Source organism: Natator depressus, chromosome 6, assembly GCF_965152275.1.
Source record: "Natator depressus isolate rNatDep1 chromosome 6, rNatDep2.hap1, whole genome shotgun sequence".
Taxonomy (NCBI): Eukaryota; Metazoa; Chordata; order Testudines; family Cheloniidae; genus Natator; species Natator depressus.
Window position 1 is genome coordinate 89544014 of NC_134239.1, and position 27188 is coordinate 89571201.

General features: G+C 47.7%; 1 protein-coding gene across 2 annotated transcripts; it reads left to right on the top strand.

The window, feature by feature from the left end:
- Window positions 1-26915, top strand: JDP2 (Jun dimerization protein 2). Of its 2 annotated transcripts, none has more exons than XM_074957118.1 (4): window positions 1-295; window positions 11677-11900; window positions 23076-23180; window positions 25770-26915. In XM_074957118.1, exons 2-4 carry the CDS (start codon window positions 11700-11702, stop codon window positions 25953-25955), a joined length of 492 nt encoding a protein of 163 aa, XP_074813219.1. In that variant the 5' UTR covers window positions 1-295; window positions 11677-11699; the 3' UTR covers window positions 25956-26915. The 2 variants fall into 2 exon arrangements, with proteins under 2 accessions (XP_074813219.1, XP_074813218.1); XM_074957117.1 differs by lacking the exon at window positions 1-295 and adding an exon at window positions 676-882.
- The last annotated feature ends 273 nt before the right edge of the window (window positions 26916-27188 follow it).

The following is a 27188-nucleotide window of genomic DNA, read 5'->3' on the forward strand; positions in this document are numbered from 1 at the left end:
CCTGCCCTGGCGGAGATGTGGATAATGCAGAAGAGGGGGTGAGACAGGCACTAAAGGCCAGGGAGCCTGGCAATTCCACCCTCTTCGCCTTCCGTTCTCCCAAAATGTGGGCGGAGAAGAGGGCGATGCACGGGGAGAGCCGTGTGCGCGTGTCTCACGCTGTGTAGCTGACTCCCCAGACCCCCTCTGATCTACAGCGCGCGGCGGCGTGTATGCAGGATGCAGCCGGCTCCTCCATTCCCCCCAGCTGCCTCGCTGGGATGCACGGAGTGAGGAGGAGGAGGAGGAGGAGGAGGTATGTGTCATGCCATGTAGCCACTGCCCCCCACCTCCCGGATGTAGGGAGCGGAGAAGAGGAGTTCATGTGTAGCTGATCCGCCCTTCCCGGGTGTGCAGGGCGAAGGAGGGCCGCAGGGGGGGGGGTGCAGCACGCGCTCGCTCCCGGGGCCGCGGGGGGAAGGTCACTGTCTCTGTAGAGCTGCTCCCACCCCCGGCCTGCGCTCTCCTCTTCTCCACCCTCCCTGACGTCTGGAGCTGGCAGCCCGGCCGGTTCCGCATTCCCGACCCCTCCCCGCAGCCCAGGGGCCGCTATATAACCGGGGCTGATGCAACCCACCCAGCCGCCCGCCACAGCTTGTGGGAGGGACGCACCGGGGCAGCGACGGGGGGCGGCGGCGGCTGTGGTGGCGGTGGCTGCTGGCCAGGCGCCCCGGGGGCGGCAGCTGCTCCGGCTCCTCCCGGGACCAGACTCGGCAGGACGGGCCTGGGGACAGGGGCAGAGCACCGGAGCCAGGCGGCAGCGGAGGGGCTGAGCGTGCAGCCTGTCTCCGGCTCCTGCAGCCGGGCCCCGGGGGCACCTCGGCCGCCTTCTCCCTCTGCACGGTGGGTCTGGGTGGAGCGGGGAGAGGGGGGGGAAGCTCGGTGCGGGGGGGGCAGCTCGGTGCGGGGCCGGGAGCGGGATCTGGGGAGTTTTAGCACCGGGCAGAACAGGAATCGAGACGTGGGGGGTCGGGAAGCCCTGGGCTCCCTCCCGGGGGTAGCCGCTAGGATTGGCCCGGCCAGGACCCGGGAGAGGAACAGGCTAGCTGCAGAGCGCGGCCCGGAACCTGCACCGGCCGGGGTCATGGGGAAGCGTCGTGAGCTCTGGGCCCTCCCCCCCCCCGCCCCATCCTTAGAGAGGGGGGCCATGCTGCCTGTTGCCCCAGGGCTGCGCTGTGCTCTGGGGTCTGCCGTGCTGCCCCGGTCTCGCACGCGCACGAGGACGCTCAGGAGTCCAGGGTCCGCGTCCCTCCCCGTGGCCAGAGCAGGGTGGCTGCGTGTCCCCCTATTGACCCCAGGGACCGCCTGCCCCCTGCCCGCCATGCCCCCGGAATGTGCGCTGGCCCTGGGAGCTGCTGAGCCGGGTCCGGCCTCTTCTCACCCCCCTGCTCCCGCCCACGAACGCGCCCAGGGGGCTGCTGGGCAGGGAGCGCAGACTTTCTCTTTTGGAAGGGAAGCTCAGCCTAGAGTTTAGGCAAAGCCTGGCCCCTGTCCCTGTCCTGCGCTGGTTGGTGTGAAGAGACCCTGGAGTGCATAGGGCCTGGTGCCAGGTACCAACCGCTTTTATTTCTGTGCAGCCAGCGGTGTGTTCGGGGCTTTACAAGGCCTTGCCCTCAGCAGTTTGCAGTCCAGCTAGACAAGGGAAGGGAAACAACAAAAGGGAGGTGAAGCTTGGGTCACCCACGGGTGCTGGAACGATTTGTATATGGGGGTGCTGAGAGCCATTGAACCACACTTTAAACCCGTATATAATGGAAACCACTTCAAGCCAGGGGCTGCAGCAACACCCGTAGTGCCAGCACCTATCACCTGGGGCTTTGGGTGCTAGGACTTTATGCATGTCTGGGTGTCCTCACTGCTTCTGGTAGGTTAAGGAGGATGGGCTGATAGGGTAGGGCTAAGGCTAACAGACCTTAAAATGCAAAGACAGAAGCCTCCTGTAGGGCTAGCTCCAGAGCCTGTTGTCTACTGTGTCTACAAGCAAAATTTTCCTCTTTGGTGCACCTGGACATTCTGTTCTCCTCCTGTGCAAGGAACACTCACTGATGTCCTGGCATCTAGATACTGCACAGATGGGCACATCAAAAGGCAAAAGGGTATGCCTACACTAGACCCATGACATTGCTGTAGCTTGGGCTCATGGGGCTACAAATTGCAGTGGAGATGTTCAGGCTTGGGCTGGAGCTCAGGCTCTGAAACCCTGCACCGTTTCAGGGTTTCAGGGCCTGGGCCACAGGCTGAACCTAAATAGCTCTATGCTGCAATTTTTAGGCCTGTAGCCAGAGTCAGTTGACCCAAGCTCTGAGACTCAGTTCTGTAGGGTTCTTTAATGCAGTGTAGACGTACCCAAATGAGACCTGCACACGCATGGAGAGCAGAGTGAAGGTTCACAGATGCAGTATTTTGCCCTAACTCTAGCCATCTGTTTTGGTTAATGCCTGGTTTTGATGGGTTCTGGTAATGCAACTCATTTCAGTTTGGTGCCACAGTGGGGAGTGGGTTTTAGCATCTCTGCAGATTTTTGTTTTCTAATTCACCTGTCCACACAGTGAATGTATGGGTTAAGAATAAGAGAATCTGAATTCCAGGAGGCCCACTTTAGTTTTGTTACAAGAAAAGTTTCAATGTGTTCTGCTACCCCATGAGTGCACTTCCTCCTACTTGCTCTCTATGCCCTGGAAAGGGAGGGAGCCCCTAGAGATTTCCTCTGCTCGCTCAGTCCCAAGTCCACTTTAGTAGCCAGGCATAGAATTGAATGGAAGTCACATTCTTTTGTGCTTTCTGCTCCAGAAGGCATTCTTCTATTTCAGTGGTAGCGAAATAGCTTTGAGAGCAAATTGGGGGAAAGGGAGAAATATTGAGACAGAGAGAGACACACATTATGTTTCCATTTTCCTTTAATGAAGGCCCTGTGGAGGTGTATTTGAAAACACAGGGTCTCCTATGCCTTCAAGGAGGGTGAGAACACTCTCTTGGCTGATTCCAGGGCCATATGCAGTGTTTGGTGGGCCAATGAAATGGGGCCTGGCTCATTCTTTTGCTTGTCTTGGCAGCCTGCTTCATGGCTTGTATTACCAGCTCTGGAACGCAACCACTGCCAAACTCTGTGTGTGTGTTTGTGTGCGCGCGCATGTGCACGATCACTGAGAGCACAGAAGAGACAAATGCTTCAGCAACTCAGACTTGGAATTTTTAGCATGTTTCTTGAAACTTGCATGAAAATTTCTATCTGGAGGCCTTTGCCAGAAGCCTGCCTCGGGAATTTGCTAGTTATTCTTACATGGGGATTTCTGGGAATGCCACTTGTTTGAGAGCAAATTCTTAGTCTAACTCCCACTAACTAAAAGAGAAATCCCCATTTATAGGGTGGGTAGGTGTGGTGCAGGGCCTGCAGTCCAAATCAGCCCTGTTCAGAGCAGCAATTGGCTGTCCCAGGTTTACTTGCAGTGTAATAGCCATGTCGGTCCCAGAATGTTAGACAAGGTGGGTGAGGTAATATCTTTTGAAAGTTGGTCCAATAAAATATATCACCTTACTCACCTTGTTTATTTGGCTATTTGGGGATTTAACAGAATCCCAAGAAATGAAGTGCAAACTGCTGTCTCTTTCTGTGGCTTGTCAGCCTTGTGCCCTTAAAGCCCCTATGGATGTATCTGCACCTTTCTCACAATCTAGTATTCCCCTTCTCACAGTGCTTTTGAGGTCCTGTGTTATGGCGCCTGCTAAGAGGAGTAAATAGGACCTCCCCATCCCTCAGTTTTGCTAACTAGCCAATATCGGAATGGGCAGCTTTTGAGCACCGTACAATTGTTCCTCTCACCTACTTACTCCCCCATACTCTGGGCTGAGTTCGCTGCTCCTGCTGCACTCCAGTGGCTGGATATCCAGAAGAGTTCAGTTTGGTGCTAAGCTCTTTTGAGATTCTGGCCATTAGTGTAACCATGGGAGGTGTGCAGGGTGTTGAGTACTTTTGGAAAATCTGGCCTCAGATCTGCTGTCCTGGAGAGTGAGACCTGCAGTGCCACTGGCCACTGTGTTTGGCTACATGATTCCTCCTTTGGCACTAGAGCAGCTCGCAGAGGAAGAAGGGGGTGTGGAGTTCTATCTATCACTGACTGGTCTAATGGATTTCCCAGTTGCCTTTAGTGTTCAGAATATTGATCCAAACATCGAAGGACAGTTAACCTGTGGCCAGACAACCGAAGGGTGTGAATGGGCTTGTCTGCTGAGCAGGGTTAGTATAAACTGACTAGTCCTGGTCATTATTTGGATGGGAGACTTTTAAGGAACACCCCAGGGTTGCAGGAAGTGTTTTGAAGAATATGTACAGGGCATTCTCCCCTCTGAGTCAGTGCTGACCCTAGGTCCCCAGTGCAGTGCTAGATGGTGCTGTGCTGCTGGAAGTGCCAGCCTTTCTGATGAAATGTCTTTTTAAAAATAAACTCCAGTTCTGACCACTTGTGGTCGTTGAATGTTCCAGGGGATTTTTCACAAGAGTCAGGTTGTTAGCCTCAGTGTCCAGACCTAATTCCAGCTGAGATCATTACACTTTCCCTCCCTAAATTCCTGCAGCTGTTTCAGTTGGAAATAGGATCGTTCTTATCTTCATGTCCTAAACTACTTGTAGCTCTGCATTGTGGTGTTAAACATCTGTCCTGTTCCACTCCAGAGATGATGATGATTTGTATGTGGTAGAGCCTAGGAGCCCTAGTCACTGACCAGAACCCTGTAGTGCTAGACACTGTACAAAGACAAAACAGAAAGACAGCCCCTGCCCCAAAGAGCTCACAAGCTAACTAGATGGCTGCGTAACAATGGGGGAAGAGTGTGATCTTGATGTATAGCTTGTTTGGTAGTTTAAAGCTTGGGATGGAAGGTGCTAGAGAAATAGGAGGAACAAGAGCAGATTGTTTGTCTAATGGCAGTTAAGGTTTTACTTTCAGATTAGTACAAGTGATGGACATGGTAGGGAAAGATCCTTGGGGTGGGGGGGAGGGAGGCAGGCAAAGAGGAGCCCTACGATATGATCTGTATCCAGAGCAAGGGATGCCACATGAAGGGGACTGATAACTACCAAGTTAGAAAGCAGTAGGGATGGTTACTCTGGGAGGGATTGTGCATTTGGAGGGCTCTAATGCAGCTGTCCTGAGCTGTAGTTGAGGGGTTTAGTGTTGGACTGGGCATGTCTGACAGGTGGAAGGCTGAGGGGTCACTCCCAGGGGATGGCTGCTCCAGTGGGCTCTGCTGATGGCTGAGCTTTACTTCTGTGGATTTGTAACAAATGTTCTCTTTTAAAAGGTCCTGTTTGCAGGAACATTAGAGATAATATTCCCAAGTGCAGCTCAGGGGTGCTGGAACAATTTGTATAGTGTGGGTGCTGAGAGCCATTGAACCAAACTGTAAACCCTGTTTATAATGGAAACCACTTCAAGTCAGAGAGTGCTGCAGCACCCCCTGCATCCCTAGTTCCAGCATCTACTGCAGCCCAAGAGGCTGAGCTGGGCAGCATGGCCAAGTGGTGGCGCTTTCTGCTGAGGGGTGGAACTGGGAAATAGCACTCTCTCTGCTGGGGAGTCTGTCTCTGATAGGGAAGAGGGCAGCTGGGCTGTCTCTCTCATATGGTTTGAGGGCAGCCAGTGGATCTCTCTCACTCACACATCCGGGATGGGAGGTAGACAGCTAGGCTGTTTGGGCTTTTTATGAAGGCTTTACTAGAGCACAAATTCAACCAAAGGCAGAGCTGTCTCTCTGTGAGACTCTTGTGGTATTTCTGCCATCTGTGTGAAAATAAACAGAAGTTCAAGGGAGAGCCAGACCCTTCCCACACCGGAAACGGGCTCTGGCTTCTATCTCCTGGGGAGCATTCCCTGCCACAGTCATCAGGGCCTTGGGGGTCTATTCCTTGGGGCCAAAGGATTTTGGAACAAGGCATTGCAGGGATGGGTGTTTATAAAGTCTGCTGCATATGACTATTCACATCATATCCTCTTGCAAAGGCATCTGGGTGGGTGTCTCTGGGAAGGGCATTGATGTTGCTGCTTAAGCCAGCGCAGATCCAGTGTCTGACTCAAGGAGTTGCTTTCCTGACTCCAGCTGGAAAGTCTATTGCGCTTATAGGTAACTCGTGCAATATTAGGCATACAGAGGCTGCCATATTGCAGCAGGGTCCTGGTTCAGCTAACCTGGCAATCTGTCTCTGACAGTGACTTATATAGCTCTTATACTATATCCTTGGTAGAGAGAAGGGGGTTATTTCCTGAGCTGTCCCAGCTGGTGACTACCCTGAGAGCCCAGAGCGCCTTTTCAATTTTGTCTTAGCTGATGTCACTGCAGCTGATTTCTTTGATGCACTAAACATACTGGACTCCTTTGCATCAGGAAGATCCACTGATTTAATACAGAGCACACAAAAGTTGAGTGGCTTCCATTAAAGTTAGCATTTGCCAGTACCTAGCACGCTGTTATCTGAGAGGATAGGATACAACTGCAGGTCTTGGAGACTGCTGTGGTCTGGTTACTGGCAAATAATTTAATAATGATCACTGTCTGTCCTTTTTACCAATTTAGACTTTAGCCCTTTCAATGGCATTCTTCTGAGCATTCATTACCCTGCAGTCTGGAAGAGATCTAAGGGTTAAAATTATTGCTTTTTAAAGTAATATGCCTTCTTGTGCTTGTCTTGCAGGAATGGGTAAATAATAGCGGGCCTTCTATAAACCATTTATTTGAAATATAGAATATACTGCATTCATGACGAATAAAGTGAGGAACAGTTGCATGGGAATATCAGATAACCGAAGGAAAACTCTATTGCGTGCTAAGGCACTCGGCATATTGAAAGCTTAGTTTTTGCTTAATTTCTACAAATTAATAACATTTAACATAGCAATTCCCTGTGGCCTGTCCTTGATGGGGTGGGAAGGCTTGTGTGCTCCTGTGACCCTAAAAACTATGCCATTGGGAGTTTTCGCTCCCTGGCAGGGTCGCCCAAGCAGATTGGTCAAAGAGTAGGGACCAGATGAAAAGGAATCCACTGGTCCTCCAGATTGGGGGTTGAGTGATAAGCCAACAATTTATCGTTGTAAAAAAAGAAGGGGGGGGGGGGAAGTTGAGTTATGGAAACACAACAAGGTAGCCATTCAGACAAACAATGTGCCAAAATAATGGACTCTGTATCGGCAGAAATGATAAGGGAAGCCTTCAGGAACCCAAAGATTCTGACAGGTTCTTTACCGAAGGTAAAACAAATTAGAAAAGTAGGTTTCTGCAACATTTGAACAATGGGTTCAACAACAACCAAAGTAACGCAAACAACCAAACAGACAAACAAATATAATCTCAAAATCTGTGGTTTAAGCAATGGTCTGGAGCTGTCAAAAAAAACACTTAAAAATTAAAATATAGCCCTTATATGTTCAGGGAGGCAAGATCAGTGCCACTCAGAGGGTACAACGTTAATTATGACTTCCAAAGCAGAAAAATTGCTTATAGACAGGGTGCCCATTAGCAGCTGATTGCTCTGAGCAAGGCTTCAAACATGATACGTGAAAATGTCAGTTACTCAGTGTTACCAACAGACAACTATGATGACAAGATCAAAGATCAGTTCTCTAATTGCCTACAAACTCCAGTTGACAACATTCCCAAGCATGACATGTGCTTGTTAATGGGGACTTCAAGGCCAAGGTTGGAGATGACAGCAACAGAGTTGTGAGAGTGATGGGCAGACATGGGTTGCCAGAATCCAAACGGTGAAAGATTGGTAAAACCGTGCCTGGTAGCAGGGATCATAATTGGTGGAACACTGTTCCTCCACAAATATATTCACAAGGTAATATGGAATTCCCCAGCTGGAGTTACCAGGAACAAGATTGACTATCTGTGTATTGGAAGGAAATTTAGATCTACTCATTAGGATGTGTGAGCATACAGAGGAGCTAGTATCTGAAGTCACTACAATTTGTGTGGCAACACTGAAGATCTAATTTTTCTATACTTTCATCTTTCTCTTGCTCTTAATATATTTATAGAACCTCTTCTTACTGTCTTTTATGTCCCTTGCTAGGTATAATTCATTTTGTGCCCTAGCTTTTTTATTTTGTTCCTAGACAATATTTTTTAGTATTCATCCATAGCAATTTGTCCATGTTTCCACTTTTTGTAGAATTCCTTTTTGATATTCACATTAATGAGCTCCTGATGGAACCATTTTGACCTCTTACTACCTTTCTATCTTTCTTTTGCATCGGGATAGTTTGCTGTTGTGTCTTTAATATTGTCTCTTAAACTGCCCTGCACTCTCCTGAACTCCTTTTTCCCTTAGATTTTCTTCCCAGGAGAGGTTGCCTACTAGTTTTCTTTAGAAACCGTGTCTAGGAAATGTCTAACTTGGAGGTACATATAGAAATCCCCAAAAGGGTCGTGTGCCCTGGAAAAAGTCTCCAAAGGTCAACTGTCCTTTGGCAGCCCACATTTTTGAAATTAATGTCTTTCTAACCTGGAGGGACAGTATTCAGGAAGTCATTGAGAATTTTGGGATGGTACCAGGGTACCTGACTGCACTTTTCAAAGTGGTGCCTAGGACAGGACATTGTCTGATCTCTTGAGGGAACAAAGTGTTGCAGCCATAAATCAGGCTAGAAAGAATAAAAGGAGAGTGATACGCTGCTTCACTGGTCTGCTGTGTGTGGGGTATTGTTTTGAATTTCTGTACAATGTAGCCAGTTCCAAACGTGGAATTTAGAGCTGTCCAGTGATAAAATTTCCCAGTGTGGAGGTTGCTATCTTATTTTGTTTTCTGTCTTTGGAGCCTCAACCAAGCCAGCTGATGATCTGTCTCTTCTCAGGCCATGTAAAATTACTACATATTTTCTCTCTAGTTCTCTCTCTCTCTTTTTTTTCTTTTCTTTTTTTTTTTTTTTTTTTTTATCAAGTAGGTAAGAGTACTGGAAAAACATCCATTTTTATCAAGTAGCATCAGCCCAACAAGACTATTCATTAGTTGAGATTCTGCATCTTTTATTTCTTCATTTTCTCCTTTCCAAACTAAAATGTCCTAGTCTCTGAGGTCATTTTGTATTGAACACTCCCTTCCCCAGTGCCTTACCTTTTTCTTTCTGCTCTCTGTTCCTGTGGAGTTGATGGCCAAAGCTGAGTGCTGGATTCCTGGTGAGGACACACCCTGATTTACAATAATGTCCTTATCAGGTTTCCCATACTACTTTCTGTTCCTAGACATTGTCGCTTTTGTTACTGTTGCTGTGTGGTGAGCAGATGCCCTTCTGTGACCTGCTCACTGTGACCTCTCTCATTAGAGGTTGCCACTAGTTCAGAGCCCATTAGAGAGCAGAAAGATTTAAAATTGTTCTTTCCAATGTGAGTTACGTTATCACCTGCCACCATGCTGCCCATTTCCCTAGTGGTGTTGGTATTGCACTCCGCCAACTGCCTAGGCTGGCTTCATATAACTAGCTTTAAAACTATTGCTAGGCTGTGCAGAATGGGACCCTCTAACTCTCCTTGTTTAGCTGGTCCTCCTTCCTCCCAGCTCTCTGGATAACAGGACAACTCAAAGTGCATTGCCCCACATTCTCCTGCACAGTGTACATGGTTCTGGGTACACTCTCCCTTGCTGAGGCAGTGTGGGATGAAAGCCCAGACTTTCCCAGAGTACATTGATGCAAACCCAGGTAGGCAGAGTCATGAGTGCATGGACTAACTTGGTGACGTGGTTGTGTTGTGAAAAAAGCTGCTGCATGGACACAACTGAACCAAGTATGTTGTAACTGGGTCATTTGCGAGTGTCAGCCTTGTTACACCAACACAGATGTAGTTACGGTGAGGGCACTCAGCTGTTCTCTGTGCACTCAGTTGGTCTCACAGCCCCATTCACTCTTCCATGGGCTTCCTGCTTCTCATCTAATAACTTTTTATTCTTTTTCATAGCTTGGCTACTTCTTATTCTCCAGCTTGTAACTGACCTGCCAGAGTTTGCCCCAGGCTATTTGCCTCACTTGGCCTGGATTTCTTCCTTCCCCTCTCTTTTTGTATTTGTTTTTGGCCAAAATAAACTCTTGTACCTGTGGATTTTTCCTTCCCTTTTTCCTTCCTTTTATTTGTTCTGGAGGATGGATCCCATCTGTGATTCTAAGTTAGTCTTATGCAGCCTCCATGCTGATTCTGTGGTCTCTAAGTTCCTATCATTTTCCTTTATCTTCACTCATGCAAAGTTCCCCTGCTTGAATTTCAGTTTCAGACCTGGCTGTAAGTCTGATCGTCTGGAGAGGATGTTGGAGCCAATGCACATTATGGTAATTGTTGATGGCTCCACCGTACTTCCTGCACCAACGCCTGAAAATTATTCAGAACTATGTTTAGAGTAGTCTCTGATCTTGTCAGATCCAGAACAAGATGTTTCAAGAAGCAGTCACTCATAGTATCAAGAAATTGTTTCTCTAGACCACATCCTGAGGGGACCATTGATCAGTTGACATCTAAGTAGCTGAAGTTGCCCCTTATCACTCTTGTAGTACTTTGTTGCCCCTGTCTGATTTCTCTCCCCATCCTGATCTGCAGGTATGTCCTTCCTACTAGAGGTAATTTCTTTTGACCTAGGGATTTTATCCACATGGGCTCTGCCTGATGCTCCCCCTCTTGTAGGCATTCTCTCTCAAGGAGACTGTGGAATCCTGTGTGGGCAACGCTGTGGTGGCTCCCCAGCCTCTGTGACCAAACCTAACTTTCCTCTGTCATTCATAGTCAGGATTTGCAATATCCCACTGCGTCTTACTTGTGAGCTTCATGCACTGGTACGTATAGTTGTTCTTGTGCCTCTTTTCCTTCACTGCCTTCTTCCCCTGCAGCCTTCCCTGGGAGCAACTGTAGTTACTAACTGATACTGGTGTCTCCAGAGCTCTTTATCTGAAGCTCTTTCTTTTCTACTCTAGGCTCCCTGGAATATGCACGATTACTGTTCGTTCAGTGTGTTTAATCCGCTCGATGCGGCCACAGAGCCGGGGAGTGGAAGGTCCCATGGCATAGCTGGGCCTGCTCCCCTACTTGATAGTGTAACCCTCTGCAGACATCTGTCAGATGTGGTCATGACTGAGCTCTTATGGGAGGACTCTCAAACATTGGGAGATTGTGTCCTTGCTGCTCTCCTGCTGGGACTTGTGTCTATCACCAATTACAATGTGCAAGGAGTGTTAAAGCTGGGGAACGGTTCCTCTTCCTCAAATAACTTTGCCTGTTGTAGAGAACAGGGGAGTATGATGGCCCCATTGGAGTTTGTGTGCTGGGAGGGTGGGATGAGATGCAGTGCTTCTGCCACAGGCTCAAATTGCAGTGTCGGAGCAGAGGCCTGGGGGAATTGGCTCCTCATTGCTCTGAGACTGTACATGTCTCTTCACGCCCTCAGTGGCACCAAAAAGATATGGGTAGGGATCCCTCATAACAGATTAGGTGAGTGGCCCTGGCACATGGTATTCCAGAGGTTTGGGAGTGAGGGCAGAAAGGGAGAGAGCAGCTGCTTCACTTGGTTCATACCCTGTTGGGTTTTGGAGTAAGCTGTGCTTGCTCCCACTTGTGGGACTCTCTGGCTAAATCCCTATAATGGCCTGTGTCTTGCTCTCTCCCTAGAGCAAGAAGCTGCTTGCCCTGCTATGATGCCAGGGCAGATTCCAGATCCATCCCTGACAGCTGGTGCTCTGCCTGGGCTTGGCCCCTTGTCAGGACTCCCGGGCACCACACTGACAGTGGAAGAGCTGAAGTACGCTGACATCCGCAACATTGGGGCTATGATCTCTCCACTGCATTTCTTGGAGGTGAAACTTGGGAAGCGGCCCCAGCCTGTGAAAAGTGAGGTGAGTTCTGGGGGAATTCCCCAAGCCCTGCCTCCCTCTGGGGGGCTGCTCTGAAGGCACTGTAGACTGATGTCTTCTCTATATCCATGGATGGTAGCAGGACAAGCTTTCCCCTCTCATGCTACCTCCGCCTTGCCTCTCCTCCCTACCCCCCGGACAATTCCATTTTGATAGGCTGTTCAGTCACTGGTCTGTCTGCCAGGATGGCCCCAAAAGTTTTTAATGAGTTAAGCATGCTGAAAACTGGACTGAGACAACCCCCTTCACCTTCTGTCACTCTGGCCTGGGGTGGGTGCGAACCACTGACCCAGCAGTGAAAGGCTCTGTATCCCAGTCCAGCCCTCCAGATCTCATGATAGTCTGGCTCAGAGGAGAGAGGCCTCGGTCACCCACCCACTTTGCAGCTTGAGGAGCCAGTCAGGAACTGAAGCCATGTGGCCCTTTGTCCATCGAGCTGTTATGGAAATCTCTTCATCTGCTGAGAGAATGAGCCTTTGGTCACATGGGGGTTGGCACTAGGGCTCCTTGCTCCCTGGATGGCAAGGGCATAGAATGGTGGTTAGAGAGAGGCGACACATAACTTTTCTCCACAGTTCCCCCCCACCCCGCCCCACTCCCTCCAGGCTTGTGGTTGGAGCTGCACCTCTAGCTTGCTGGCTAGGGAGGGGGCATGCTGCAACATAGAGCTATTGGGAAGAGAAGGCTATTTGAATAATACATATTCATAGATTCCAAGGGCAGAAGATACCACTGTGATTATCTTGTCAGACCTCCTGTAATACACAGGCCATAGAGCTTCCCAAAGTAATTACTAGAGCAGGCCTTTTAGAAAAACATCCAGTCTTGACTAAAAAATGGCCAGTGGAGAATCCACCATGACCCTTGGTAAGTTGTTCCAATGGTTAATTAGTCTGTTAAAAATTTACTCTTGATATCAAAATTTGTCTGGCTTCAGTTTCCAGTTAGTGGATCATATTATACCTTTTCTCTACTAGACTGAAGAGCCCATTATTAGATATTTGTTCCTCGTGTAGATACTTATGGACTGTAACCAAGTCACCCCCTTAACCTTCTCTTTATTAAGCTAAATAGAGTAAGCACCTTCAGACCATCACTAAAAGGCATGTTTTCTAATTCTTTAATCATTCTCATGATGCTTCTCTGAACTCTCTCCAATTTATCAACGTCCTTCTTGAATTGTGAACAGCACAACTGTACACAATATTCCAGTTGCACCAGTGCCAAATACAGCAATAAAATAACCTCTCCTACTCCTACTCGATATTCCCCCTGTTTATACATCCAAGGATTGTATTCGCCATTTGGGCCACAGCATCACACTGAGAGCTGATATTCAGGTGAGTATCCACCATGACCCCCAAGTCTTTTTCAGAGTCATGGCTTCCCAGGATAGTCCCCCACTTAGTAAGTATGGCCTACGTTCTTTGTTCCTAGATGTATACGTTTCCATTTAGCTATATTAAAATGTGTATTATTTGCTTGAGCCCAGCTTACCAAGCAATTCAGATAGCTCTGTATCAGTGACCTGTTCTATTCATTATTTACCACTCCCCCAGTTTTTGTTTCATCTGCACACTTTATCATTGACTATTTTATGTTTAACATTTTCATCAATGACCTGGAAGTAATTTAATGTAGGGCCAAAACCAAATCTCCGCGGTACCCTACCGGAAACACTCCCATTCTATGATAATTTAATTGCGTTTTACGATTACATTTTGAGACCTATCTGTTAGCGAGATGTTTATCCATGTAAGGTATGCTATATTAATTTTATGCCTCTCATTTTTAATTAAAATGTCATGTGGTACCAAGTGAAATGCCTTACATATGCTTAAAGGTAGTAGTATTGATGTAACATACTTATCAGCCAAACTTGTAATCTCATTTAAAAAAAATCAAGTTAGTTTGACAGGAACTATCTTCCATTAACCTATGTTGATTGGAATTAATTATGTTACTGTCCTTTAATTCTTTATTAATTGAGCCCTGTATCTACCACTGTTGTTTTGTCCAGAATTGATATCAGACTGATAGGCCTGTAATTACCTGGGTCATCTTGTTTATGCTTTTTAAATATTGGCACAACATTAGCTTTCTTCCAGTCTTCGGGAACATCCCCAGTGTTCCAAGACTTATTGATAGTTAACATTAATGGTCCAGAAAGTTCTTCATCCAGCTCTTTTTAAAACTCTTGGATGCAAGTTTAATTGAACCTACTGGTTTTAAAATATCTAACTTCAGTAGCAGCTGTTTAACAGCCTTCTGAGATAACACTTTTTCTACTCCACTGCTATCATATGATATGACTACATACTCTGTTTCTTTTTCAAATACAGAACAAAAATATTTATTGAGCACCGCTGCCTCTTCTGCATTATTATTAATGCTACCATTTCCATCTAGTAATGGACCAATACCATTGTTAGATTTCTTTTTGTTCCTAATGTACTTTAAAAACTCCTTCTTATTGCCCTTAACTCTGCTACCCATAGATGTCTCCTTGGGTCCCTTTGTTTCCCTTATCAATGTTCTATAATTCTTAGCTTCTGATTTACATTCATTACTATCAACTTCCCCTTTCCTCCATTTGTTATATATTATGCTTTTTTTATACCTTGTACCGTGGTGTACAACGTTGAAATTACACTGTGAGCAGTTGAAGTCACTTGCACCAAGATTTCCATATATGGCTACTGATTGTGTTAACCTACTTGACATACCTTAGAGATGATTTTTTTTTTTCACAGGTTCTGAGCAATTGCAGCTCCCAGTGACTTCAAATTGGAGCTCCAAGTGCTCAGGGACTGTGAATATCAGGCCCAAGATACAACAAGCTGGGAAATCAGTGAAATCAGTGAAAGTGTTGGTCTCTTTCAGAAGCACCAAAAGATCAAATAACAACCCCCCTTGCCATGTTCAGTTGATACTGTATGGAAAGGTTCCAGGCTCACCCAAGGTTTGTGCATTTATTCAAAATTCCATAGGCTGCCAAGCCAGGGGTAGGAGGCAGGGGACAGAGGGAGCTTGGACCAACCACTTTCAAGCAGTGGTCCTGTACTAAATCAGTATGGGTGCTGCCAAAGCATCACTCCAGCTGCATGTTTGCAATACCACTGAAATTTGATCCAGCTGTACAGAGGGGCAGCTGGGCCAATTCTGAGTAAATAGGGTTGCGGTCCAGTGCACTGGGTTGCTACCGCATTGAAATTTGGTCGAGACGTCCCTTGGTCCAGACACAGAGGGCAGTCAGGCCAAATGATGTTAGAGCCTGGTGCACAGAGATTCTGTTGCTGTACATCAGACTGCAGGGGAATCTGCTGTGATATTTGTCTCCTGGCAGCACCAGCTCATGCACTATGTGGGTAAGAGGGGGAAACTCCCTGGCTGAGGGAGACCTCGGCTCCCTGTTGAAGGAGGGAGGATGAGTGAGAACAGAGCCCCTGTTTTGGGGCGGGAGGGGGCGATAACCAGAATTTGCCCCCCTCTCAAGGAATAGGTGAATTTGTACCACTGGTTTCAGGCACTCCTGCACTGTGATTGGCTGGTGAAAGTTCTGTGCTGCGTGGAGGTGTCAGTATGTAGGGAAGGAGGAGCAGCAACACTGTAGGGCAGGGAGCCTATGTCTTCAGGCCAGTGGGATTAAACATCTCTCCTATTATATCGCGTCAGGGTTCAGAACCCCTAACTTGTCACCTACAAATGTCTCTGAGATGGTTAGCAGGTGAAGCTCACTGGACATGGCATTCTCCCTGGAGTGGTGTTGGGGTTTGGGATGTGATCTCTAATCCCTCCAGCATGAGTATCACACAAGCAGTACTTAAGAATGCACAGCAGAGAGGCTTTTTCTCTTCTTTGCCCTCCCAAATATAGATTACTGTTCATGGCTGGACTCCTGATTTTTCAATTGCTCTGAGGGCTTTTCCTGCTAAAGGATTCCAAATTAATTGTATACACTACATAGAAGGACCAATTCACTCACCATTGCAGCATTGTCCCCCTGTGCAGTGTAACACAGCAGCTGATTAACAGCTACACAGCAATATTGTGCGCCAGGCCAGGAAGTCAGGAAACTTGCAGATCTCCCTGAAATTGCAGGAGGCTTTTAGAGATGCAGGTTGCAGTTAGTCTGAAGTTTGTCCAGTGTGCTATGGCTAACTCTTGAGAGGTGCCATGGATGTGTTCTGAAGACTTTATTTCCTCTATCAGCTGAGCAGCAGTGAGCTCCAGCATAAACCTAACACATGCACAAAATGTAACTTGTCCCATGGTTAGCTGCATCAAGCTGCAGCACTCCTTAGAGGCTGGGCAGACCACAATGAGTTGCCCTTGCCCCTCAGCACTCTACACATTCTGCCAGTGAAATTCAAGGTCCTGGCCCTTCTCTTTCATGCCTTGCCATCAGCTGTCCTGTCTCTCTGTGTGCCCTGACATATCAGCTGTATCTGACAGTCCCTAGGGGAGATCTCACCAGGTGCTCTCAGTGGAGGACCCTGGCCTTGGAATCTGCTGTTGCTGGAGATCAGAGTAAGTCCTTGCCAGGGTCTCCTGGCTGGCAGGCACTGAACACAAATGATACCTGCTGTGGAAAGGAACTAGCTGCCCCTGGGCTTCTGCTCCCCTTTCCCCCAGCTGCTTCCAGTGCCATCGTCCAGTTGGAAAAGCAAGTCCATAGCTTTCCCCATCCCTGGTCATCTGGCTGTTCCTGCTACCGCTGGCTCCCTCCATGGCCTTAGGCACCTCTCTTAACCTCTTTGTGGCTCTGCTTTCTCATCTGTACAGTGGGGGTCATGCTGTACTCCTCTCCCTGGGCCAGTGGGGTTCTGTGAGACTACTCCATTAATGTGACTCACTCAACAGCAGAGAGTCCTCTAGCCAGTTTTTGGATGCTCTTTGCATGTCTTGTTCACCGTGTCTGTGGTGGGAGGGGGCAGAGGAGATGCATTCTGCCCTGCTCTGCTCTAACATAGAGCAAGTACTGAAAGAGTTTCCTTAGAGCTGTAAGTCAGCAAACACCATGCAACAAACAAGGGGAAATCCAAATGGCACATGCCAGAACCCAGGTGCACTGCTGTAACATGTTCCTCAGCCGCACTAGTCCTAAAGGCAGCAAGCTGAGGATAGTAAATGAAGCTGTTCAAAGCGGAGGTTTTGCAGCTGCAGCCTGGCTAAGCCAAAACTGCATATCCCAGGAGTGGCCAAAGAGCAGCCTACGCACTTGTTACAATGCAGCCCACAGCTGCCTTCAGCTCTATGGGAGGTGCAGCTCAGACACTACAGATATCTGCATGCCTGGCTGGAAGGGCAGGGTCTCCCCTGGCACTGGGATGAATAGACTACTTCCTAAACCTTACTCAAAGGAGCAGCCCTACCTGAGGTGTGTTGGTACTTCCTAGGAGTCTGGAAAGCTCAGCATGGAGGTGGGAAGGCACTTGGATTGGCTGCACGGGGGTGTTAGAAACAGTCACTGCTGGGCTCTGGAAATTTTCCCCTCCCAAACCAGAGCAGGGATCTCCCTAGACCAAAGCCCTTCTCCTGAGGCCGCTGTCCGTGGGGAAATTCATGTTGGTCGTAGTCTGCACTGTGAGGAAGGCAACTCCAGCCTCTTCCTGAATTAGAGAGAATGGGAGGACCTTTAAATATGAAATAAAACCCTTGAGCCCCTCTCCCCACAGGGAATCTCTTCTCCTCTTCCCCCCCGCCCACTGTGTTTGGTTTAACCCTTGAGCTACTTTAAATTCTTTCCTGTATGATAACCCAGTGCCCCCTCTAGAGCCTCCTATGTATAGATTTCACTGAGCTTTAGAGACATGAATGAAGTCTCGACCCCTGGCCGAGGAGGACAGTGTAGGTGTCCCCATTTTATTAATGGGAAAACACGGGGCATCCTCCTGTGTCAAGCCGTGGCACAAGAAGTGGGCCTGCTTCAGTGTCCCCTTGGAATCCACCTGTGCAAAGGAATAGTGTGTCTGCAGCACACTGAAATCCTTTTAGTTATGTAAAATGCCACTGTCTGCAGATCCCTCATAATAAAAACAGCTCCTCTCAAACCCCTCAAGGGTTACTCACAGCACCTCCTCAGTCCCATTCCCACATCACTCACCATGACGTGAGTCATTAACTGCTCTGACCCAGCTCCTGTGGCCCCTGTTGGAGGCCTGGAGAGTGGGGGCCTCATACCTTAGCATTCCAAGACCCACATTTATCCCACAAGCCTTCTCCTGGAGTCCCAAGTCAGGCGACAGAACTGCTGGTGGCATTCCACATAGCTACCCTTGCTCTGGGATCAACCTCTCCCTTGTTTTGGGCTCAGCTTCTCCTAACCAGGGTAGTTCTTCCTCCTTCTTCACAGAGGCCTCTGCAAGTGCTCTTCTCTAACTCAGCTGGGGTTCCCCAGCTCTGGCCAGTCCTCACAATCAACCTCTTGCTCTTGCCAGTGGCTCTCTGTACTAACTTTGCTTTGCTCTCCTCTCCTGTTGCTGCTCTCTGGATCTCCTTTTCCTCTTCAGGAGTCCCACCTGCCCTTCTCAGTCAGTGTACTCGGACCTCTCTCCCTTCTAGGGCCCTGGTGCCACCTTTTAAGTCCAATTTGAGTCAGCTGACTAGACGTAGGTGCACTTTTTCCCCTCTTAAAAGGGCTAGTGTCACCCTATAACAGGCAGAAAGAGGGAAAGTGACTTGCCTGAGGCCACAGTATCTGAAGAAATCACAACGAGACCCCAGGAGTCCCAATTCCCACTCTCTTACTGTCCCTGCTAAGCCACATGCCCAGAGCTTCTGTAACCTTTCTAGGAGACATGACCCGTCTCTGTACTATGTTATCTGAATTGTTAGGATAGATGGGATAGTTTGACTGATCAGTGAGATGAGGACAGGGGAGGGATCATTCACTCCCTTTTTTGTGCCTGAACTGGCCAAAGCAGACCACAAAAATGTGTCAATCAGCTGAGAATCATGGACAGCAAGTGTTGTCCCACCAGTGGTATTGCTCCCTATTGCTGCCACAACTAACCATCTGTTTTGCAGCAAACATGGGGGAATGTTTTTGCATGTTAAAAAGCAAGTGGGCTGAGATGAGTGGGGAGTTGAGAGCACATGTCTTCTCTTCTCTGTGCTCTTTCTTGCACTCAGCAGGCTGCTTTTAATAGCTCCTCTTGGCTCAAAGACTAACTCGGAGACAAATCAGTAGCTGGTGGAAGCTATGCTAATGAGAGTGGAATGGTGATTGCACTGACCTCCAAAACGCTGCTTAATTTTTGCACAGATTTGTTAAGAGTTGCTTTTGCCCTTAACTCTGAAATTCTTACTCTTTCAAGAATCCAAAAGGAAGAATCTTTGGGCTACTGGAACTATTGGCAAAGTGAGAGGTCAAAAGCCTCTTTCCATTCACCACCTTGCAAATGTTAGAAACACAAGATTTTAACTGTGTATGGAAAGACTTGGCAACCTTAATTACATTAAAGTGTACTGTGAGATTTAAATCTATTTCTGGGCTGTTCTCCCCTGGCCTGACACCTTACACTGTCACTTGCACTTCTGCAAAGCGAGTGTAAAACATTTCTCAGTCTGATTTGATGCCCTCTTTGCACAGGGGTGAATGACATGCAGAACAGGGGAGAGTTGGCTCCTCTGTGGATATTTTAATGGAAAATCCTATTATTGAAACTGGCCTTGTTTAATATTTTTATTCCCAGACAAAATACTTCCCTAAACTGGAAATAGGAATGTAAGTGTATTAGCTATTTTGGGGGTGGAGGACCTTGAAGAGAACTCTGTAACTGTCTCAAATATTGGGAAGTCAATGTCTTGGTTACCCTTAAAACCCAAACATTAGAGATGCCCAATGAATGTCATCCAGTCACCTTAACTCTGACCCATCCCTGTGTCCATCCCGTCTCACTTGTGTGTCACGTGGAGACATTTTGGTTAAAGGGGTGTGGAGTTTATAAAGTTGGCAACTTGTACAGTTTCCCTAGGTAGGAGACCAGGAGCCTTGGAGCATGTGGGTTTGGTTTCATAGATATGTCTGTGGTACTCAGTTGGTTAACCCAACATTGCACTGCTGGTGGATAAACTACCAAACGTTCCCTCTAGCTCATAAGAGGTTCCTAACCTTAGGCACAGTAGCTACATGTCACTGCTGAGCTTCATAGAACAACAACGTTTAAAACACCCTGTACTTGGCGGGAATTGTCCTTAGTGTGGTCCATTTTGGCTTAGAGATGTACAAATCTGTCTTGTCAATGACTGCAGTTGGCCATAGAGAAGGCAGGAGAAGTTTGCTGAAGTGGTGACAAGACGTGCCATTGCAGCATTTAAACAGAAGTGTGTGGTCAAGTCATGCAGTAAATGAGAGGCAGTTTAGTTCGATAACTTCTCAGAGTCCCTGATGTGATGGAGATGGGGAGTATATGTGGCTAAGGGCATGTCTACTCTGCAGTCATGGGGATGATTGCAGCACGTGTAGACATACCTGAGCTAGGTTTGATCTACCTAGCTCAGGTACCAACAGCAGTAAAGCCATGGCAGCATGGGCTTCAGCTTGGGCTGTACAAGCCTGCCAAGGAACATGGGTACTTACTTGGGCAGCTAGTCCCTGGTGCAGCGGCTTCACTGCTATTGGTACCCAAGCTAGGTAGATTAAAGCATAGCTTGCGTATTTTTACATGTGCTGCATTCACCCCTCCAGCTGGAGTGTAGACAGATTGTAAGACTGGTTCCTGGTTTTCGTTGTTGTCATAAATATAAAGGGAAGGGTAAACCCCTTTAAAATCCCTCCTGGCCAGAGGAAAAATCCTCTTACCTGTAAAGGGTTAAGAAGCTAAAGGTAACCTCGGTGGCACCTGACCAAAATGACCAATGAGGAGACAAGATACTTTCAAAAGCTGGGAGGAGGGAGAAAAACAAAGGGTCTGTGTCTGTCTGTATGATGCTTTGGCCGGGGACAGAACAGGAATGGAGTCTTAGAACTTAGTAAGTAATCTAGCTAGGTATGTGTTAGATTATGATTTCTTTAAATGGCTGAGAAAATAGCTGTGCAGAATAGAATGAATATTCCTGTCTGTGTGTCTTAAGGTTTTGCCTAGAGGGATTCTCTATGTTTTGAATCTAATTACCCTGTAAGGTATCTACCATCCTGATTTTACAGAGGTGATTCCTTTACTTCTATTAAAAGTCGTCTTGTAAGAAAACTGAATGCTTTTTCATTGTTCTAAGATCCAAGGGTTTGGGTCTGTGGTCACCTATGCAAATTGGTGAGGATTTTTATCAAACCTTCCCCAGGAAGTGGGGTGCAAGGGTTGGGAGGATTTTGGGGGGAAAGACGTGTCCAAACTACATTTCCCAGTAAACCCAGTTAGAGTTTGGTGGTGGCAGTAGAAATCCAAGGGTAAAATAATTTTGTACCTTGGGGAAGTTTTAACCTAAGCTGGTAAAAGTAAGCTTAGGAGGTTTTCATGCAGGTCCCCACATCTGTACCCTAGAGTTCAGAGTGGAGGAGGAACCTTGACAGTTGTGCTGCAGGCATTGACACAGAGGCAGAGTTAAGGCTGTTTGGGTGACTTTCTCTTGCAGTTCCAGATTCCCTGATATATATTTTTTTAAGTGTAACCTGAATGTTGAATTTCCAGGCGTTATAACTCTTGTATCTTTTGAGAAAATTACAATGTTTGCTTAAGGGTAAAAGGCCCACTTCCTCAAAAGGTATTTAGGCACCTGCTTCCATTGATTTCAATGGGAGGTAGGCAGCTAAATACCTTTTGAGGATTTGGGTCAGCATCCTTAAGTAATAGATGAATATTTATGAACTGAACTGTACCATAACAAAGGGCTTAGGGTGGGTTTTTTGATGGGTTACTGCCCTAGGTTTTTGAAGTAATGCCCCTGATACTTTGATAGTGGCTTTCTGACTGTGTGATGTAGGGTTAACACAGCAAGTTTGAGTCCATTAACATAGAACAATGGAGTCATGAAGTAAAATGCAGAAACCTCTGTCTTTGCTCAATGCTACAATGGGATCTAGGTATCTTGCTGCACCCTCCCTGTACACCATACTCTGCACTAGGGCCTTTCATTACTCACTACAGTTCAAGGAAACAGGCCTGAGGACTCTGAGCCCAGAATGCTGAACATGCTGCATGAGCAGGAAATGAATGGAACCAATCAGGGAATGGCTCGTTCAGGTCTTCATGGCTCTTGGGCCTGGCTAGTTTGATGCTCCTGGAATGACACCACTCCCTTCAGCTGCCCCCAGCCCTTACCAGCTGTCAGTGTAGACTTCATACATCTACAGCTGTAGACTGAACTGTCTCTTGCACTGAGATCCCTGCTTAGAAGCAGTCTGATCTGATCAAGCCACCCATGTGCTTTGAATAGCCATTAAAGAAAATACTTTCCTTGCAATCCTGTATCTGCCTGTTACAGTATCAGCCCAGGGTTAGTCAACCTAATATAGGGAAGAGAGTAGAAGTCTCTCCTATTACCCCCCCCCCCCCCACACACACACACAGCCACAACATTGCACCAGGGCTGCACTGGACTAATGCACAGAGCTCAGCTCTGCAGTATGGCTGGCTTAGTGTAGCAGGGGAACTTTGTAGCATGAGGAGAGGCCCCTCTCTGTGGGGCTGTTCTTGCTTTCAGCCCTGGGAGGGTCAGTGTTGCTCCTGACACATGAGACCACTATGAGTATCTTTACAGGCTCTCTGCTTATACTCCCACACATCTGTGTTGGGGCAGGGGAATCTCGGCTGTTGCACAAGACCCTTCACAGCCGTTTCTTACATGGATTACACAGTTCTCTGGTGAAATCAGTTTGCCTCATTCTAGAGTCCACATTACAGAAACGGAGTAATTGGTCACAAATGGGAGTGATCAGCAGTCTCTGCTCCAAAGAGCCCAGAACAAGACTAGCAGGTAGAGTTGCAGGGCAGGACTGAGGTGCACTGGTAGCAGTGGGCCAGGAGGGGGAGGGGAGGACAGACCAAAATAGCCAGGGATGCTGCAGGTCAGGACTGAGGAGCATCAGCTGAGCTGTGGGGAGAGGCTTGCACGGCCACTTCTGCCAGTGAGACCTGGTGAGGGGGCTATTGCCAGCTGCATCACTCCCAGTTACTTGTCTGGCTGTTCTAACGCGGGGCCTGTGTCCTGTTCCAGCTGGACGAGGAAGAGGAGAGGAGGAAAAGGCGCCGTGAGAAAAACAAAGTAGCAGCAGCTCGATGTCGCAACAAGAAGAAGGAAAGGACAGAGTTCCTGCAGCGGGTGAGTACCCCATTCCCTTTCCCCAGCAGGCTTGGTACAGCCTCCCTCTCCAGCTATGCTTCACTGCAGTATGCACCCCTCAGTCCTCCCCACCTGGAGAGGAAAAGGTGGAATGTACGCCCACTCCCAAGGCTATTAAAGGCTCTTCAGCAGTCAACCAGCAGGGGCTGTTCATTCTGCTGACTCTCATTTCTCACCCAACTGCAAGGTTCAAAGAGTTCCTTCCTCCACTCACCACCTCTCCCTGCATCTGGGAGCCCAGCAGCTGCCCACAGATCCTGAGGCCTGGTGCCTGGCAGATATAGTCTCTCATTTGGTAGTTGCATGGGAGGACATAGGGCCGCTCTCCCATTTTTTCCCAGCTGGTCCTGCAGGGTAAATGGACCATGGCCTCATGTGTCTGTTACCAGCTAGAGCAGGTAGCTAGCTAAACCCACTCCTGTAGTATGGGGTGTGCTGGGGCAGGAAGGCATCTGATGCACTTAGCTCTGGTGTGTGAGCTGAATTCTGTGTCCTAGCACTGTGTGCAGCCCTTCACATAGTGCACATCTCACCCAAATAACCACAAGGGGCCACAAGCCCAAACAGTGCAACACAAACAGGTGCCAAGAAGATGCATGGTGAGCACCAGGATAGACTCTAGAGACTTGTCAGCCCCTGACATGTGGTAGTGGAATGCCCACGGTCTGGCCACTTCTCCCAAAGCCTGGAGATTCCTAGTCTGTACACTAAAGGCCCATGAAACTCTCTCCCAGATGATTCCCGTACAGTACACACGTGTACTCTTCCTCCTACAGTGCCTGGTACCACCCCAAAGATCTCACACACACGCTATTGCACTCCTGCTCCCTCAGCAGGGATGCACCCCACATTCCCACACAGTCCTGTGCAGTGAGGGGCACCTCTTGGATGTGGGGCTCCTTGCACGGAACACTAGGATCTTTTTAAAGCAAATTCTCTCAATAAGACAAGCCAGTAAAGTCTGAACCATAAAAAGATCAGAAATCCTTGTTGCTTCTCTTCTCCCTGAGAAGCTGAGTCTCCCTTAGGTACTGGTTCCTCTTTTCTTCAGGGCAGAAAAATACTTCTAGTGCAAAACATCTTTTTCTGTAGTATTCAGTTCAGTTTTATTAGATTGCATAGGACGTGTCTTTTGTGAACACGAGAAAAACATACACAATCTAAAACAGCAACATCCATATAATACATTCAGGTGTCATTCAGAACTCTCTTCTTCAGCATAGTGATAAAAGAGCAAAAATTGACACTGATTTAATTACTACTGGGGATTGAGAAAATACTAAAAACCATTGTCCTTTGAGGTCGTGATAAAGAATTATTTTTTAATGCAAAAAAGGTATAATCCAGCGTGTTCTCAGAAGCTGGGATATTCTACAGGCCAAAAGAAAATAAGGTAGATCTTCCAACACTCTAGATTTACAAGGGCAAATCTGAAGATGTGAAGGAACTTTTCTATATCTACCTTTCAGGACAGCAGTTTCTGTGGTTTGGAATCTTTGCCGAGTATATACCTTACGTAAATGCAGATTTCACAACTCTTTCAAATATGGTTCAAAACCATGGGCCGTCTTCAGAGTAGAAAAATCAAAGGGCCAATATAGAATCATGAATCATAGCCAGATCTTCTTGTTGAGGAATATCTATCACGCTGTTTGAGTAGTGATTGAAAGGTACTGACGATAAGCAAGTAGTAAAAAAACTCAATTTAGCTATACTCAGTTGGAGGGTATCACACCAGGGAAATAAGGAGTACACAGGTTGTTCCTCCATCTCCTGAAGGCAAAGACAGAGCAATCTATAATCTGGAAGAGTACAATTCTTAGACCAAAATTTAAGAAAGCAGTACAAGGTCTGCTGCTTACAGAAAACACCCATCTCAGCATGTAAAAATGAGACAGGGAGGATTAAGTCTCCTCAAAAAAGTTATTTTTAACTATCTCTAAGGCCAGAGTTTTCTGTAGTGACTGATGGGGACACGACTTCTGAGTAACTCAGCTGCACAAACTAAGACCTGATATGATTTACACCTGTTAACTATCTCAAAAGCATTGTTGTAGATTTAAGCCATTCCCCCAAGACGGGTGTGTATACCCAATAAAGGTGTGTGCACCTTGCACATGTGAACAGTGCCGATTAATCTTCATCCTACTGGAAACACCAGTCCACTTCGCTTGGCTCATTGGACACTAACCAGGACAAAACATTTAGTAAATGTGTGGTAGGGAACAGTCTTGCTCTGGGTCTCAGGGGATGGCCAGGAGGGAAAGTCCTATTTGATCCCAGCACTAGATTCTACTCACCAATAGGAATAAAATCTGGTCAGAAGACTTTCATGTGGCTCCCTGTGCTGCATGGCCATCAGTTTCACACTGGGCTGCTGAGCAATATCAAGCAGGGGTAGTTTGCAAACAGACCTTCGATTGGTCGAGGGCAGTTTCTCTCTGTGTATTGTGCATGCAGGAGAGGGAGATTCAATGCTGGGCACTGGGTACCGTAGAGCAAGTTGTTCTTTCCCCACACCTATGAGCAGACAGATTAAAGCTGTGTCTGTGTTTTTGGCCCTGCCAGGAGTCAGAGCGTCTGGAGCTCATGAATGCTGAGCTGAAAGCCCAGATAGAGGAGCTGAAGCAGGAGAGGCAGCAGCTGATTCTAATGCTAAACAGACACCGTCCCACTTGCATTGTGCGGACAGACAGCATCAAGACACCGGAGAGTGAAGCCAACCCACTGCTTGAACAACTAGAGAAAAAGTGAAGGTAGCACTGGCCAGGACAAGGAGGAGACAACAAATTGGGGTCTCCAAAAATGTCGCCTATGTACTGTATGAAGAACTGTGCACCAAGGCCTTGTCCAGCCAGAATCCAGTGGGCTTTCCTGGGGATTACAGGCCAACCAAATAAGGGGAAGGAGAAGATCAAGAACCTGCCATTCACCCCACTCTGAGGCTGAACCTGGGATGGGTCTAGCAGCTGTGGTGAGGGCAACCACTTGCAATACCTCTTCGTCGCCCTTCAGCCAGCTCACCAGCCCCAGGGATCAAGCAAGCAGCCTGCTGCAGGGCATCCTGAAGCTGGATCACATTGAGATATGGGGAGGGGAAGTTGCAACTTCCTCTCTTCCCACACCTACTGGTATGCACCTGGCTGGGAGTGAAGGCTTGATCCAGGAGAAATGATCATGTGTGGGAGATGGATGGCAGGCAGAGACATGCTGGCTGTATCTCCCAGGTCTGTCCTATCTCCATCCCTCTGGATCCTGCCACTGCTCCTTGCGCACACTCCGGAATGGAATCTGAAACAAAGAATTGCAAACACTTGACACAAGCCCTGCCTCGCGGCTGGGCCTGTCCATGGCACTGTGGCGCAGGCGCCCCACAAGCACACTCAGTATAATGTTTACAGCCCAGCTGTCCCTGTCGGCCGTGCTTTTGAATGCACATTTTTACACTTTTTTATATTTTTTACAAAGTTTTTATACAGCTGTCTCTATATGGAGTTATATAATCACTAGATGTGATCCCATAGAAATGTATGTTATAATGGTCCGTTTGTTACAAATGCATATGCCACAGTTATCTCATTGCGCTACTTGTTAGGTAGCGTCTGGCTCCTTTTCCCTCGGCATGCTGGGAAAGGGGCCCATACAGCCCTCCACAATGGCTCCACTACCATCTCCATCCATGTACGTTCTTCGTAATACGCAGTCCTGTATCTCGCAGTAAATGTTACTTTGACTTATTCCCCCGCCTCCTTTGCTTTGTCTGGATTGTGTCCTGGTGTCACTGGGCTGGGGACCGACTCTGGTCAGCCCTTTGCACCAGCTTTCCCCCATACAGTTCTGGCTGGCGGACACTGGCTAAGGGGGGCTAGTTCCTGCACCATGATAATGGGTGTATGCATTAGTAATGGTAGCATAGGCCCAAAGGTGGCTTACTCCTTGGATGAGCAGGAGGCAAATGCCTAGATGTAAGGTGGTGTAACTCAGGCT

Coding starts and splice junctions, on each gene's coding strand:
- JDP2 (XM_074957118.1), top strand. CDS start 11,700: ATGATGCCAGGGCAGATTCCAGATCCATCCCTGACAGCTGGTGCTCTG. Junction 11,901..23,075: donor CCCAGCCTGTGAAAAGTGAG/GTGAGTTCTGGG, acceptor GTCCTGTTCCAG/CTGGACGAGGAAGAGGAGAG. Junction 23,181..25,769: donor GGACAGAGTTCCTGCAGCGG/GTGAGTACCCCA, acceptor TGGCCCTGCCAG/GAGTCAGAGCGTCTGGAGCT.